Here is a 15,545-nt window from a genome sequence, read left to right on the forward strand (position 1 = left end):
ATTAAATTCGTAAGAAACGTTTTTACACGTTCTTAAATTAGCGGTGAGCCGCGATAATCCTCGCTCACAAGACTTGCTAGAGCGGCTTAAGCCATTTCGCGGTTTACTGGTCCGCGGCTTAATGGCGCTCCACTGTAATTCTCAAAAACCTATCCTGGAAAGGGTGGGTGCATACATCAGGGTTCCTTTCAATTTATCGAGCCCCTGGTGCGAATTATCTAGTCATGATGACGATTTCATTGTTAATCTGATAAACTTATAAGTCAACTTTTCACAAAATGTTATGTAAACTGTTAAAACAGTTTCAATAATACGAAATAAGTCATGTTGATCATTGTTTCTATTTAGAAAGGTTCTGAGAAAAATGTATTTGGAAGGAAAATGTTATCCAAGTCTTGTTTATACTGGTTTATTTGGGTAAAGCTCCTGCACGGCTAGATTTACGTATTTATCAAATAAATTCTGTTGGTGGTTATATATTGAAAAAACCTTTTCTATGAATTTGTTTCCCAACTTCGAATGTCTGCAACTGGAAAATGTGATTACAGTTATACGTTTTACAAACTTGTTACTAGTGTTACACTACACACAGCGGCGTTGTTGAAGACTTATTTTAAACCCAAGGTAATATATAAAGTGTTTATCAACATGGTTTCCACTAATGTAACTCAACCATGAAATAAATACAATGGTGAAATCTCCTATCTGAACAAGAATCAACCAATTTATGATACAGTATAATATTAGAACAATATTTTCTTTAACACTTACAGCTGTTAAGAAATAGAAGATTACTAAAGACTTTGTGACACCAAGACAAACAGATTACAAGAACTACGGGAGTGCCTGTTTATTTTACTCGAAATATTTTTATGTAACAACCAACATGTGCTACAACGTGTATATTGAGTGAGCTTTTCTTTGAATATTGCAATATGAGGACACTTCCGGGAAAGTAAAAACGCACTAATACCTTCAAAATAAAATAAAAAAAAACATTTATTAAAACTTCAACCAGGGGCAAATTAACGAAAGGTTCTGCAGTTCAGAGAAAGGCTCATGTGCACCAGTCGTTTATAGGATTTAATAAATCTTTGTTTAAAAAAATGATAAAAAATGAATTACAAAAACGTATTGAAAACACATTTCCTTAATAACTTTCATATTTTTTCTGTAAAAATCTTAATGTAACTATTATAGCCCTCTCCTTCTAGAACTGTACAGAGAATGAAGGGCTACACTGTCCTTAAAAAAATACTTAACATTCACCATAACAGCTATAAATATGGATATATTTTATGACAGAGGTGTGTGTGTGTGTGTGTGAAGACGAGCAACACTCAGATTATAATGAATTATTAATCCGCTCTGACTACAACTAGTTATACATATTAGATTTTTGTGTTGTTTGTACACCAACAATAGTGCCAACAGCAGAACTAGATCTCATGGGGTCAGTGGAGTAAAATTATGCTGGGACCATTCACACTTGTTACCTGCCGTGCGAAAGACAGTGGACTTTAAGCAATCAGTACGACGGGGTGTTGCACCAATATCTCGTCATTTTAAGTTGAAATGGCAAAATAATTTTCTATCAGTAACTCGGTGTAGAATTTATAAATTTGTTTACATCCAACACCCTTATAAAAAAATACTGTATGGCCAATTTTTAGTATGCAATAATGATTAAAAAATACAATTTTCCTCTGAAGAACAAATTTTAGATAACACAGTAACGTCACACACTGCAAAAAGAAAGAAACACTGGAACTAGCAAATATTTGTATATAACACATAAAACCTAAATTATTTTTAAGACCGTGCTAAAACTGCATTTTCTGGAAAGCATACTTAACCTTAAAACATCAAATTAAACAAGTGGCTCTATCTAACGGAAAATACAGTAACTACTACTCGATTTTGTTACTCATAAAAGTTCATTAATAACAGTTAGCAACAATGTATTCATATAGAAAAAAGGACAGAATACTTAATACAAATTTACAATCTCACATTAATTCTACAAATTTCATATTATGCTTTGAATTATTAGTGAGAATGTTGGCAGAACATTAACTGCATAAAACGGATATATTACGCATTCACAAAACGGGATTTCCTGAATATAAATTTTCAACCACAATTATCACAGGAATACACATTGTAATTCAAAACTACAGTAAATATTTCTTTTCTGAAATATTTTTCAATAAACTTTTTCCCTTTAAATCATTATGTGATATTAATATTTTTAAGTGGGAAATCGATAGGAAAATATTTACAATATACTTTTATGGTAGATCACTTAAGCACGCACACATACACACACAAAAGATTAACGGAAAAACTGAATTTTTCGTTTTCTTTTAAATAATCGTAAAACATATTTTTGGATGAACATGTGAATATTACACAACGTATATAAAAAGAAATGTTTTTTATTAAAAGTTGTGAAGCAAACAGGGATATATATAACAAAATATTATTTCAAGAGCTACATCTCAATAACTGCCAAACAGATGTTATAGTGGAAAGAACATTTTATTAAAAACATTAAATCACACTTTTGATGTCTGCCATATAACGAAAATTAAAAGTTGCCCCAAGTTTTATTAATTATAGACAAGGCCACACTCTTGGTAACTGTGTAACATCTTACATAACAACGTATTCTTATACTCCTACCAACGACAAGTGAGCATAGATAAGTGTGTAACTAATAAAATGTTTTCTACTTTCATTGACCTAAGTGATATAATTTCTGAAGACCTGTCATCCTAGACTGGCAAAGCTGAATTCTTCTACTAAGTATAATGATGTAATTAAAACAACTGTATAAGCCAAAATATGGTTCTATTTCTAGTGTACAGACTAACATAATCAAGATGGAATGTAACCAGGTCTCTGATTCAATAGCTGGTTACATTCCATCTTGATTGTGTTAGTCTATTCAATATACTAACATAACTTTTAACCTCAGAAAGAATGCAAATGTATGTACTTACATCTACTGAGCAGACATGTATCCATTAGATAGATATGTAATTTATATAGTATGCAACTGTGGGTTTCTACATCTACTGAGCAGACATCTATCCTTTAGAACAAGGGTTCTGAACCAGCAGTTCATGATCCAAAAAAGGTTAAGAAACACTGCTTTAGAAAGATGTATAATTTACATGGAATGCAATTATGTGTTTCAACTTATGATGCACAACCTCAGATGGAATGTAACTAGTGTTTCCATGTCTATCGATCAGAATGATTCAGTTTTTTAAAGAGCTGTAACTTTAGATAGAGAGTTTCACCAAGTTTTTCTATCTGTGATAATCAGGCTATCGTAGTTTTAAAAGGGGTGCAACTCTAGAATAAATAGAAATGTTTTTTATCTATTGATCACACTGGCATGCTACAGAAAGACCTATACCTACAAACAGATGCCAACTGTGTGTTCATATAACTAATGAAACTTGCATATTTCAAATGCATTTACAGCTTTTAATGGAATAAAATTATGCAGTTTTGCACTTACTGACAAACATATAACTCCAAGGGAAGAAAAATGTTAATACCCTTTGGTCACATGACCATACTGCTATAGTTTAGAAAGGTATACAACTTCACAGTGTTTATGTTTGATACATTAAATAACAAGAAAAATGTGTAAAACCCTACACCATGTACATCTTCTTACACTGATAAAACTAATGTTGTAAATATAGCTCTAACTATATAGTTTAAACATATAAATCAATTCAAATGAAGTTTGTGTTTTCAGAATGATGTAAGCTATATGTTGTATAACTAATTACTTCTGCTAATATAGCATACAACTATCATATTATGTGCATTAATTAAAAAAACATTAAAACTGTTTAAATATCACTACAACCTAGCCATCTGTCAAATATCTAAAATAACACAAACTGTTCCTTCCAATGTTTACAAATTTTACACACTTAGAAAGTATGTGATAAACATTGTAAACTGTAAAAGAACATGTAATTTTATATTAAAAAAACTATGAATTTGTTGATTTTATTTCTAAATATTTTGGAATTTCTTTTATAAGGAATATTACTCTCTCTTTCCCTCCCCATCATCAGTTATATCAACAAAGAATGACTGTCAGACATAACTGATAATATTTTCAGGCACTGTTTACAAGTTCCACAAGTTTCTACTGAAATGAAATTGGTACATTGCTCTACCACTAGATGTCACTGTCTTTTAAATTTTTTTTTTAAATAAAATTGAATACTTATAGAAGTTAACACTATTCAATATTTCAGTTTCTAAGTATTAACAGAGTAAGTTTAAAATAAAAATCTGATACTGTCTAGATAAAAACTGAAATAATTATAAATCATAAAATCTTATTCCACTTCTCAGTAAAACCAGTACAAACAAGGTAATTAGTCTTTTTTTGCAACTCAAACATCCAACAACTACTTCTAAAGTTTTATTTCAGTTACATATAAGGTATTTTACTTTCATGAGGGAGAGCTCCTCTGCGGGGATAAAATGTATGTTTGAGAGAATAATTCAGAAGATTAGTGACACGAGACATGTATATATCTGAGTAACGGAAGAGTCGCCGAGAGAAATAAGTTGGGTTATGGTAAGTTCTGAAGATACTCCCAAACTGGGGATTAAACAGTGATTTGGTTGTAATTCTATAAAATAAAATGGGATTATTCAAACTTCTGCAAGTAATAACAAAATCTAGGTGTTTAGCTCAATAACAAGTACAATTATTATAATTTAACTTTTGTAGTAGCTCTGTCATCTAATTAAAAATCTTACATTAACATTTAAAATATTATTTTTATACTATTACTAGAGGATGTAAATATCTGTCTTCATTGTAAATAAATAATAAAATTACAATATAATTTTTGGAAATAAAAATGTCAAATTTATTTATTATAACCCTAACATGAAACTAATTTCTTTATACAAAAAAGAAATTTAAACACTTATCAGTATAAGAAATTCTATCATCAAGTGCAAAAATAACTTAACAGAAAATAATATGAACTGTTTTTTGTTTTTTAATTTCTTAACACAATATAACTAAGTATAACAAATATCAAGTAACTCATATTTTTATGAAACTTTTCATTTGTTAGTGATATAAAATATTTTTATCAGAAAACCAAACCTGCTCTATTTCATATTGTAATCAATTACACTTACTCAGTCAACAAAATAATAGAATGTGTACAGTAATCAAGTACACACAATTGTATATACAATCGGTTTTAAAAACATAGTAATTAAGTACATAACACTCTAAGTTACTTTTAATAGATTTGTTTTAGAAATTACTTATTTTTACTATAACAACTTACCACAACTGATATTTTTATTAACAAGAATTAATTTACCATTTCTGTTCTTAATTACATATCTCCAGCTTACCGTAACTGATCTCTCTCTTCTAATAATTCTGCTATTATCTCTTCTGCATCTTCATGGTCCTACAAACAGATAACAGAAACTTTGATTTTATTGAAAAACTTTTAATTTTTTATACAATTAACAGTTAAAGAAAAAAATGAAAACTTACTTGCATTTCTTCTATTAAATGTTGCAAAGTTTGCATCCAGCTAATGGAGTGTCGAAATTCTTCTGAATTCAGAATCTTTATTTCATTCTAAAACAAAAAAAAATTGTTAAACATATTTCAAATTGAATATATTCTTTCTGGATAACCATTGGTTCCCCACATTGGTCCATATTCCTTTTTTTTTTCCAATGCTGTTAAGTAAAAGAGATGTCTTCACCTTGGAAATACTAAATTCCAATTTTAAACATATCTTTATTATCTAACTGTATGAGTATTTTACATATAAAAAAGGATTGTTACATTCCTCTCCTAAAAGCATTGTATTTTTGGTGGTATTACACTACTTATGAAATTTAAAACAATGTCGAAATGTAGGTGTAACACATGCTTTTCCACCCAAACTTTATTTTACTTGCGATTGTCATGAAACTTTTTTCTTTCCACATTAAAAAATCCTTTTAATATAATGTACCAACCTTCTGTAACAGATCTATGGATAAACTCAACCATGAAAATATTAAATTATAAAGACATTTCATATTCAAAATTTCAATAAATATGTCATCATCGTGTTATAGCATGAAACATTAGATTTAAACTGATTTGTAAGTGATAAAATTAGTGTAATTCATTTTAGACCAACCATATTTGAAAAACAAAATGGGTTATTAAAATAATATTCAGTTGAATAAACAACTTACTGCTAATTCATCAATAATTGCTCCAGTTTTCCAGCCATAATGAAGGGTTAGATCAGCTAGATCATTATAGATCTGGTCACCAAAATACAATACAGAGCTACCTCGCCACCCTGTCATTTCCTGTAGTTGTTTCAATGTGCCCTATAAATATAGTAGAAGTAATTTTCATCTAATGATACATGACACTGAAGAGTACAACTTATTTTCTAGAAAAAAATGCAACATTAACCCTTTTCCAACCAAAACTCTTATTTTTACAATTTCTGTTTTGAGAGTTGTGAGAGTATCATTACACAACTACTAGGAACAATATGACTATATGTACATAGTTACGGAGTGGCACTGAAGTTGGTTGGATGATAGTCAATCACAACATAAACTAGCAGCACACAACTGAACTCTTGTGTTGTCCTCCATACAACTTAATATTTGCATTTTATACTAATCCCATTAGCTATTTTTATTATTGTTTTCAATACTGTACATAAATTGATATAGAAAGCTAAAGTTTTAATATGTGATGGCTTTCTACTTGTTCCTCTTTAAAATATTACTTATTCTACATTATCAAACCTCCATATAGATCTTTCCCTTTTCCATCATGGTTACCCTCTCCCACAGTTGACTTCGAGTGATGGGGTCAAAGATTCTCACAGGCCTGGAGGAAAACATTTCAAGCAAATAATTATCTCAATAAGTTGTGCAGCATAACAATTCTTTAAAGCAATTAAGTTAAAGCAGACTGAAGTAATAATCACTGATGTTTTTGTAATTTGACAAAGAAGTAAAAAACTAAATGTACAAACTATTATTATAATTATTCACTCTTATTCTGATTTCATGGCAGATTAATAAAAACTGTCTTCTGTAATAATATTCATTACTACTCAAATTGCTTTCCTCACAAGTTGTTGCTGTTTGGCACTTTATGGAAGTAAGCAACTAGGCTATCTGCACCAAACAACCAGTAAAAAAAATAAACAATGAAAGTATTATAAAATGTAAAGGGAAATTAAGTTAAAACAAAAACATTCAATAAAAACTTAAATAGAATTAAAAAGGTCAATGGTCCTTAAAAAAATTAAAAATATTTGTAAAATGGACAGTGTCATCACTGCCAATGGCACTGTCCAATATCAGGGGTAAACCCATGTATAAAATGGTGCCATTGCTCACAGTCATAACAATGACATGACGGTAAAATGTGAGCAATTGTAACTTGTGTGTTACACAGACTACACAGTGATGAATCAGTTCCAGATAAAAGAAAACGATGAGTTAAAAAACTGTGACCAATGGGTAGCCTAATTATGACACTAGACGGTCAAAGTCCAATAGAAGGTTTTTATCTGAAAAAGCTTGTTATCACATTATTCACTCCATGCCAACTGCCATCTAGTGAGGAGCCAAGCCTTGAATACAGGGCTGTAGTCCACATATAGAAAAGGCACAGCAGGCAGTGATAGTACCAGAGCAGACAGACTTAGCTGCAGTGTCAGTGAGCTCGTTCCTGCAAATACCAATGTAGCCTGATATCCAGAAAAACTGGATAGAAGTAGATGATAAAGAAAAAAAAAGGACTAGTCAGTTTTGAATATTGATGAGAATAGGGTGAGAACTAAGGCGATATAATTAAAGGGGCACTAGAGAGCTAAGCAAATCAGTATGAATAGTACAATTTGTTGTATTCCAAACAAATTAGATTCTTTGTTAGATCTTGATGGATGCAAACTTTCCATCAAAGAGAGCAATAGTTGCTCTCAAAAACTATGGTACACATAGCTTCTATGTGATCCAGGGCAAGAAATGGCATACAATTCAGCAGTGAATATAAAAACTATATAGTGGATCCTGTGTGCAACCATCAAATCACAAAACACCATGGCAGAGCCCACAGAGTCACCTGATTTTGAACCATCCATATATATGGGAATGGAAGGATGGGTTGACCTGTGGAAGCAGCAACATCATCCAAATATACACCTAATTCAGCCAACTGTCCCAGGATATGAAGGCCAAAAGGAACAATGGCAGACAATCTATTCTGAAAAACCATGGCCCACTGAGGACAGAAAACACAACCCCAGATGGGATGAAGTGATAAGGATCGAACTTTCGAAGCATACAGTAAAGACAGTTGCAAACAGCAGAGGTGTAGAAGAGGTTCATGAGACTCTGTGTACCAACTGAAGGAGTGCAAAAAGTCTGCATGCAGAGTCGATGCCCCAGATGGTGAACGGAGTCCAACATCTTTAAGATCGACATCCTAGCAGAGCCACAGACCAGAGACTCATAGTCCAGTTTCCATCAAAGAGAGCATGATAGATCATGAGCATAGAACATTGATCCACTCCCTAAGAAGTAGAAGAGAGGACATGGAGGATGTTCAGTTCCCTTGTATACTTGACTTGTAGCTGTTTGATGTATGATATAAAAATCAGCTTACAGTCAAATATAAACTCCAAGAACTTTGCTTTGAGGACCACAGAAAGCACAACTTCACTGAGAGGAAGCTTGGGATCAAGGTGAATACTAAATTGGTGGCAAAATGGTAAACAGATGGTTTTAGAGAGTGTAAAGGTAAAAGCATTTGCTGTTGTACACTTCAGTAAATGATTGAAGGCAGTTTGTAGCTATTGCTCAATAAACCTCATGCTCGACAACTGACATGAGATGAGGAAGTTGTCACAATAGTCTGTTAGCAACTGTTAGGGTTGTCCAGTCAAAACACAGTCCATGCTTGGAAAAAAACAGAACAATAGCCCAGCACCAAGCATCAGAAAAGCATTCTCCTGCCAGAACCAGTTAAAAACAACCAGAAGAATAGCAAGAAAGGCAGGAGAGAGATGGCGCAGCATCTTGTAGTGAATATCATCAGGTCTGACTGATGTACTGCCATACTAATGAAGGGCAAGCTCAAGTTCCACCAGTGTAAAGGCACGATTACAGTTATAGAGACAATCAGTCCAAAGGGAAGAGGTGACTGCTCTGTTCGAGTCTTGATGGATAAGAAGGTAGGGGATGAAGTAGGAGTGGTATATCCACAAGAAAAGCTTTTGCCAAAAGCATCGGCAATGTTCTGGGCATCAGCAACTTTCTGGTCATCAGAGAGCAAGATTGAAAAGGAGGCAGAAATATATTGCACCATGACCTTCCAAATTTTGTGCCATATGACTTTGGAACTGGTGGTAGAAGAGATACTAGTCATGCACTTAATCCAAGACTCCTTCTGGCTTTGACGTCTGACCTGCCGAGCATGTGCACATGCTTGCTGAAAATCAATGCACTTTAGAAGTGTAGGACACCTATGAAAGGTATCTCAGGCCCACTTTTGAGCTTTCTATGCCACATGGCATGCAGGTTTCCACAAAGGACAAAGATATCATGAAAAACATGTCAAGGTTTTAGGAATATACTGAGCTGCTGGACAGTAAAGTCAGTTAATGCTGCCAAGCAGTCATCTATTGATGGCAGGACCAAGTTCTAAGAGAGCACTGAAAGAGTGCCAGTTGGCTTGGTCCAGCTTTCATCAAGTTATATGGGTCAGGTGGCACTGACTACAGCCAGTCTATCTCTTAAAGATAGGAAAATGATCATTGACCCATGGGTTACTGTCAACCTTCCAAGAAAAGTGAGAGAAAAGTGAAGGGGAGCAAATAGAGAGATCAATAGCAGTAATAGACTGACTAGGTGTATGAAAAGAAGCATAAGAACCAGTATTAAAGAAAAAAAGGTTGTGATCTGAGAGCATATGCTCTATGGAACATCCCCTCTCATCAATATCAGCACCACCCCAGAGGTGATTACTTCCATTAAAATCCCCGAGGATTAAAGAGACAGACAATAACTGTTCAATGAGGGCATCATAGGTCTCTTCAAGAGACAGGTAGAGAGAACAAATGATGATGGTAAGACACAAGGAAACACAGATGGCTATAGCATCCAAGGGCATATCGAGTGGAAAAGACAGAGCAGGCACATGCTGACTGACCAGCAGTGCCACCCCTTCAGGCACTTGTCCATCACACAACCTTTCAATTCTGTAAAAATAAACCTGCTGCATGATGAATGTATTGGCAAGTTTCAGAAATGTTTCCTGTAAGGAGAGACAAACGGAATGACAAGAATCAATCAAATCTTTAATGCCATCCATATGTGAACAAAAATGCTGACAGTTCCACTGCATCGAAGTGGTCATTTTTATTTATTTGGAGGAGAATGGGGCAGGGAGCCCTTCTGTTTTGACCACATTTCTTTTCTTTATTTGGAGGTCTATTAGTCTCTATGGATCCTGCCCTTGGTCGAGTAGGCAGCATACAGAGATTATAGCAACTGACAGTGTGAACAAATAATGGTTTTGCATCTTTGTGCTGGAGAAGAAGATGGAACTAAGGAAATGTCCAAAGCCAAAGGAAGTGGATCCAGATAGCTAACAGAAGGAGTGGCTGGGACAGAGATGGGAGAAGACGTCAACTCTTTTAACCATGGAGAGCAAAAGACTCTTCAGATGTTTTGAAAATGACTGCTGGAGGCATGGAGAGATCTGTATGCACTTCCACTGTGGCAGTGGAATGGAGTGCATCAGTATATGTCCAAGATGGAGTGGAGGACAATAACTTCTGAGCCTCTGGGTAGGAGATACTGTTCACAGTCCTCAAGTATTGGACCTCTTTCTTCTCTCCCCACTTAGGAGAAGAACTAGAGTAAGAGAGTTGTGTGAAACACTACAGTTAACACAGTGTTATTCCAGTTCCCACTTGTAGGCATCATGGTCTTTGCTACCATAACGAGTAAATGTTAAAGAACCACGACATGATGTCTTTGAGTGACTGAATCACTGACACTGGAATTATCTGAGAGGGTTAGGAATGTATGGCCATATCTTCCAGTTTAGATAGCCTACCATGACTGTGGCAGGTGAACGAAATGATGTAAACATCAAAATAAGAACATTTGTAGGCATCATAATTCTGTCTTTGTGAATGGAGATTTGGCATACCACCAAAACACCTTGGCTGGAAAACCCAGCAAGGATTTCAGACTTAGGAATGTTCTTCAAGTCTCTCTCAACAATAACTCCTCTTGAGGAATTAAAAGTAGCATAGGAAGTATCCCTGATGGGTAGATTCCCAATGCTCTTCAAACTCAGGAGGAGTTTGGAGTATTGCGATCAAGATGTTTCCATCAAGATTTATCAGACAATGAATGCAGAATGGGAAATTGAGGTGTTGAGTCCAACTTTGATGGTTGTTTTCTGATAATCTGCTTTTTTACTGTTTTTTCATTTTTATTTTTTTGTTCATGACTGGAGGTATCCATAATAAAATTAGAGCATTTCAGTGACCACTGTCCCCATTCACCATGAAGCCCTACAATGGGATGCACTACAGTGCCAAACAAGAACACTGCAGCAAAGCCAAGATTATGTGAGCACTACATCCAAACATCAGCATCAGACACAATGTCCACAACACCCATTAAGAATGTCCAACACTGGTACGTGGTTGATCCTATCCCACGTGGACTAGCCAACTGAACCTGGGGAATCCATTCAAAGGCTGCCTGTTTGCAGGAATTCAAGGCCAAAGTGGTGTGTCAGGGTTGGACCCCTAAACCACCAGGATCCTTTTCTTCCCTTCAAACATCACCATGCACGGCAAACACTTTGGTGGATGTTTGGATCCCTGAGGAGGTAAACTGATATTACAGAACCTTTTCTGGGATGTTCCCTCATCACTACAGCGATTCCACACAAAAAAACTATTTACTGTATAATAATCAATACTGATATGAATGATTCACACATTTACAAAACCAGATTTTGGACAAAGTTTTTACAATATTTAACAAGAAAGCTGGTAAGACACATTTTAACACTAGCTTCCACATTGGCAGGCAAACCAAACAATCTTGATTATTAAAATGAGTTGGTTTTTATTAAACTTTCAGGTGATGATAATAAATTGAATTTTTTATATTGTACCTGCTTCTATTAACCCAACAAAATTTTTGAACTTGCATTATGATCATAAAGAACATTTACTCCAGGATTAACTTCTTTATATTTTTTGGCCAATAAACCTAGAATAATTATCAGATAAATTTGTGTTAAAGAGCAAACCACACCTATGTTGTTCAGTGAAAAAGTTAGGTTTTCTGGCTTGAACAATTATGATATCAAAAAATTCTCTCCAATTTGGACCAATCATATATTTCATACCATGGTGCCTGGTTGAAAAAACAAAACAAAAAATAATTATTAGATTTCATAAACTGAATATATTTAAAACTACAAAAAACACATGCAAAAGTAAAAAAACTACAAAAAACATCTATGTTAACTATCATTATATTTAAATTTTGTTACAGCCATAAGCACCAAGCAGAAATTATTTATGGGTTGACTTATCAGAACTTGAAATTAGAGTTGCAAAACAAAAGCACACAATTGACTAAAATTTATTTAATATGCTTATATATAGTTAGTTAATTAATGCTGGGATAGAGTAACAAGTTAAATGAAAATAAATTCATTAATATTTTTTATCTTAAATTGAAACAGAAAATCAAAACAGTTAAAATCTAACAGTTTTGCACAAAATTGTTATATAAGCAATCTACATAAGCTTATAAACAATACAGGCTTAGTTTTACACTATGAATTTAAGTCTTTCAGAAACTTCTCTTTTTTTCATTATATAAAAGAAGATTTTAATTTATCATTTGAAAGTATCCTATTTCAAATTTTTTGTATCATAATTTTCATGAATAACTACACCAAAGGATATATGCACATAATTATCCCAATGGCAGCCTAACAAGAAATTAGCTAGTCAAAAGCACCCACTGCCGAATCTTGGACTACTCTTATCCAACGAAGTAATCTGACTGTTACTCTTAAATGCACCCATGATCCCAAAGGGCAGGCTTAATTTTTATGGTAAGAATATGTATGAGAACCATTAACTCTTAGGTTTACAGCTAAGGGCATACTAGCTAATAGGCCTTGTCCATTAAGACAAATATTTGGATCTGAACAAAATATCAAAGTTTTCTATAACAACATACATTTTATCATCCTAAGTACAACATTTTACCTAAAAAGTTATTTCTTTAAAAATACTAATCATTCCATCATGTTTATATCTTTTTAAATAGGTTTATCAATTATTTAATGCATTTTATTTGAATCATAATTCAGAATAAGGTTTCAAAAAATTAAAGAAAAACTCATTTGCTCTCAGAAAAATTTATATACAGAAATTCTACTTGTTTAATCAGTAACATTATTATGTTTATGATAGGTTCTAGAGGGTTTGTTTTTTTTTGTTGGACTTTGTGCAAAGCTATTCAAGGTATATTGTTACCAGCCATCTCTAATTTCAAAGTTACAGACTAGAGTGAAAGCAACTTGTCAAAATTATATTCTTCCAACTCTTGAGCTACTCTTATCAATGTAAAGAAGAACTGACTGTGACATAAGAAAGGGTGAGAATGTTTGTTGGCAGGATTTGAAACCTAATCACTAGACCATGTTATTAGAAGAAATCTTTATATAATACTTTATTTGAAAAATGACTCAGTTATTACAAAATAAGCATAAATGGCAACTGATATGGAACAGTCACTGTTGATAAGAACAGGTGGAACTAAACTGTTTAAGTGTACAGTAATTACTGTATTCATCTGTTTTAAGTGAAAAAAAATTTATTTTAGTATTTGTAGTAATGAAAAAGCTAAATAAACAATTATACAAATTTAAAAAATGATCATATATGTACAAGTAAAAGAAGAGTCAGATGTCAAAATAACTTACACAAATTTAAAAGGACTGTTGGTCACTAAAAACATTTTATTCCCTGCATTTTGCAGCCGCTGAAGAAAGAGTGATAATTCTTCATTTTTTTCTAAATAATTTTCTAGAATAATAATAATTATAGAAATTTTAAACTGCTGACAAAACGTAAAATTGAAATTTATGTTACTTATTACAAACATTTAAAGGTAGTCAAGTAAAATGCACAAAGATCAGGAAGTATTACATGGTAAAAACATTACAGAAAAAATTACATAGCAAACATTCTACTCTGAATTGCCCCTAGTGGCTCAGTGGTATGTCTACGGACTGACAATGCTAAAAACTAGGTTTTGATACCTGTGGTGGACAGAGCACAGATAGCCCATTGTGTAGCTTTGTGCTTAATTCAGAACAACATCTACTCTGAATCAGTTGTTTTCAGAATTATATCTTTTTATACACTCTACTCTTTATAATACAGTCATTAGTTTCAAATTTTCCTTATTTCACTGGTACTGCTTTATCAAATATTTAATTTCTTTTTCTCACCAAAGTATGTTATTGAATAACACAGTGTCTTTGGTCACACACTAAAATTTTCAGTATTACATACTAAAAAAAATTTGTACAGAAAACAAAATTTCTTGATGATTTAGAATCCAGACACCAGGATAAGTGAATATGAAGGAAACAAAAAACAGATGCAAATGAAAACTGAAGATTTAATAACATGTAATTGCACTGACTGCAAGGTGTGTGAAAAAAAAAAAAAGTATTTTTGTATCAAAAGTGTTACTACACTGTTACAAAGTTGTTTTGTTTGACCTAATTTAGCTATAATAAATTCTTGTAAGTGTTCTAGATTGGAATCATATCTTCTCTTATTCCCACAAATTAATATTATCAAACAGAGAAAATGCATTTCTGATAGCTACTTACATCCCCCTACATAATAGCTTTCCTTGATTTTAAGCTCCCTCTATATTCACTATGTTTTGCTCACTATTGGCCTTAAGGTCCAAACCTAAACTTACATGCTTCCACATGGTATTGCTACACTGTAGTATGCAAATTAGCATGTGACAATCTTCCATCACCAGGAGTACAACATACCCTCTTACCACAGCTGACTCCTTTTATACTAATTATTCAATCATAATTTTGAGATTAGGCATAAAAAGATGAACTGGAAGTACAGAGGATGGGTGGAAAATGTGAAAAGTGGTAAGTATTTTACAAAATCTTATCTTCATTTATATATTAGCTAGAATGTCACATTGATGTGGTAGAGAGACTGGTGTAAAAAGTTATCTAGATAAGCCCCCTTTGAAAAGTCCTCAAAGAGAACCCTATGGAGTATGACACTCTAAACCATGAAAGAATAAAGGTACACCCATGGAAGACTGCACTTCTTCTGTACCAGGGTATACTCTTCCCATAGTGAAGACACGTATCAGCAAGATGAGCAGAAAAG

At 33.2% G+C, this 15,545-nt stretch overlaps 1 protein-coding gene across 2 annotated transcripts in view; it reads right to left on the reverse strand.

Annotated features, from left to right (window-relative positions):
• Nucleotides 1–991: 991 nt before the first annotated feature.
• The window catches only part of LOC143256888 (5'-nucleotidase domain-containing protein 3-like), a 37,003-nt gene continuing 22,449 nt past the window's right edge, over nt 992–15,545 (reverse strand). Inside the window, exons 8-14 of one of the 2 annotated variants that reach the window (XM_076514705.1) lie at nt 14,090–14,192; nt 12,400–12,501; nt 6,847–6,931; nt 6,274–6,414; nt 5,573–5,659; nt 5,425–5,483; nt 992–4,676 (exon numbers count right to left, since the gene is read on the reverse strand). In XM_076514705.1, the coding sequence (XP_076370820.1) occupies nt 4,472–4,676; nt 5,425–5,483; nt 5,573–5,659; nt 6,274–6,414; nt 6,847–6,931; nt 12,400–12,501; nt 14,090–14,192 (782 nt within the window). In that variant the 3' untranslated portion in view covers nt 992–4,471. Of the gene's footprint in view, nt 4,677–5,424; nt 5,504–5,572; nt 5,660–6,273; nt 6,415–6,846; nt 6,932–12,399; nt 12,502–14,089; nt 14,193–15,545 lie in introns of both variants that reach the window. The other variant, XM_076514706.1, reaches the window with a different exon arrangement.

Source organism: Tachypleus tridentatus, chromosome 7 (assembly GCF_004210375.1).
Source record: "Tachypleus tridentatus isolate NWPU-2018 chromosome 7, ASM421037v1, whole genome shotgun sequence".
Classification (NCBI taxonomy): domain Eukaryota; kingdom Metazoa; phylum Arthropoda; class Merostomata; order Xiphosura; family Limulidae; genus Tachypleus; species Tachypleus tridentatus.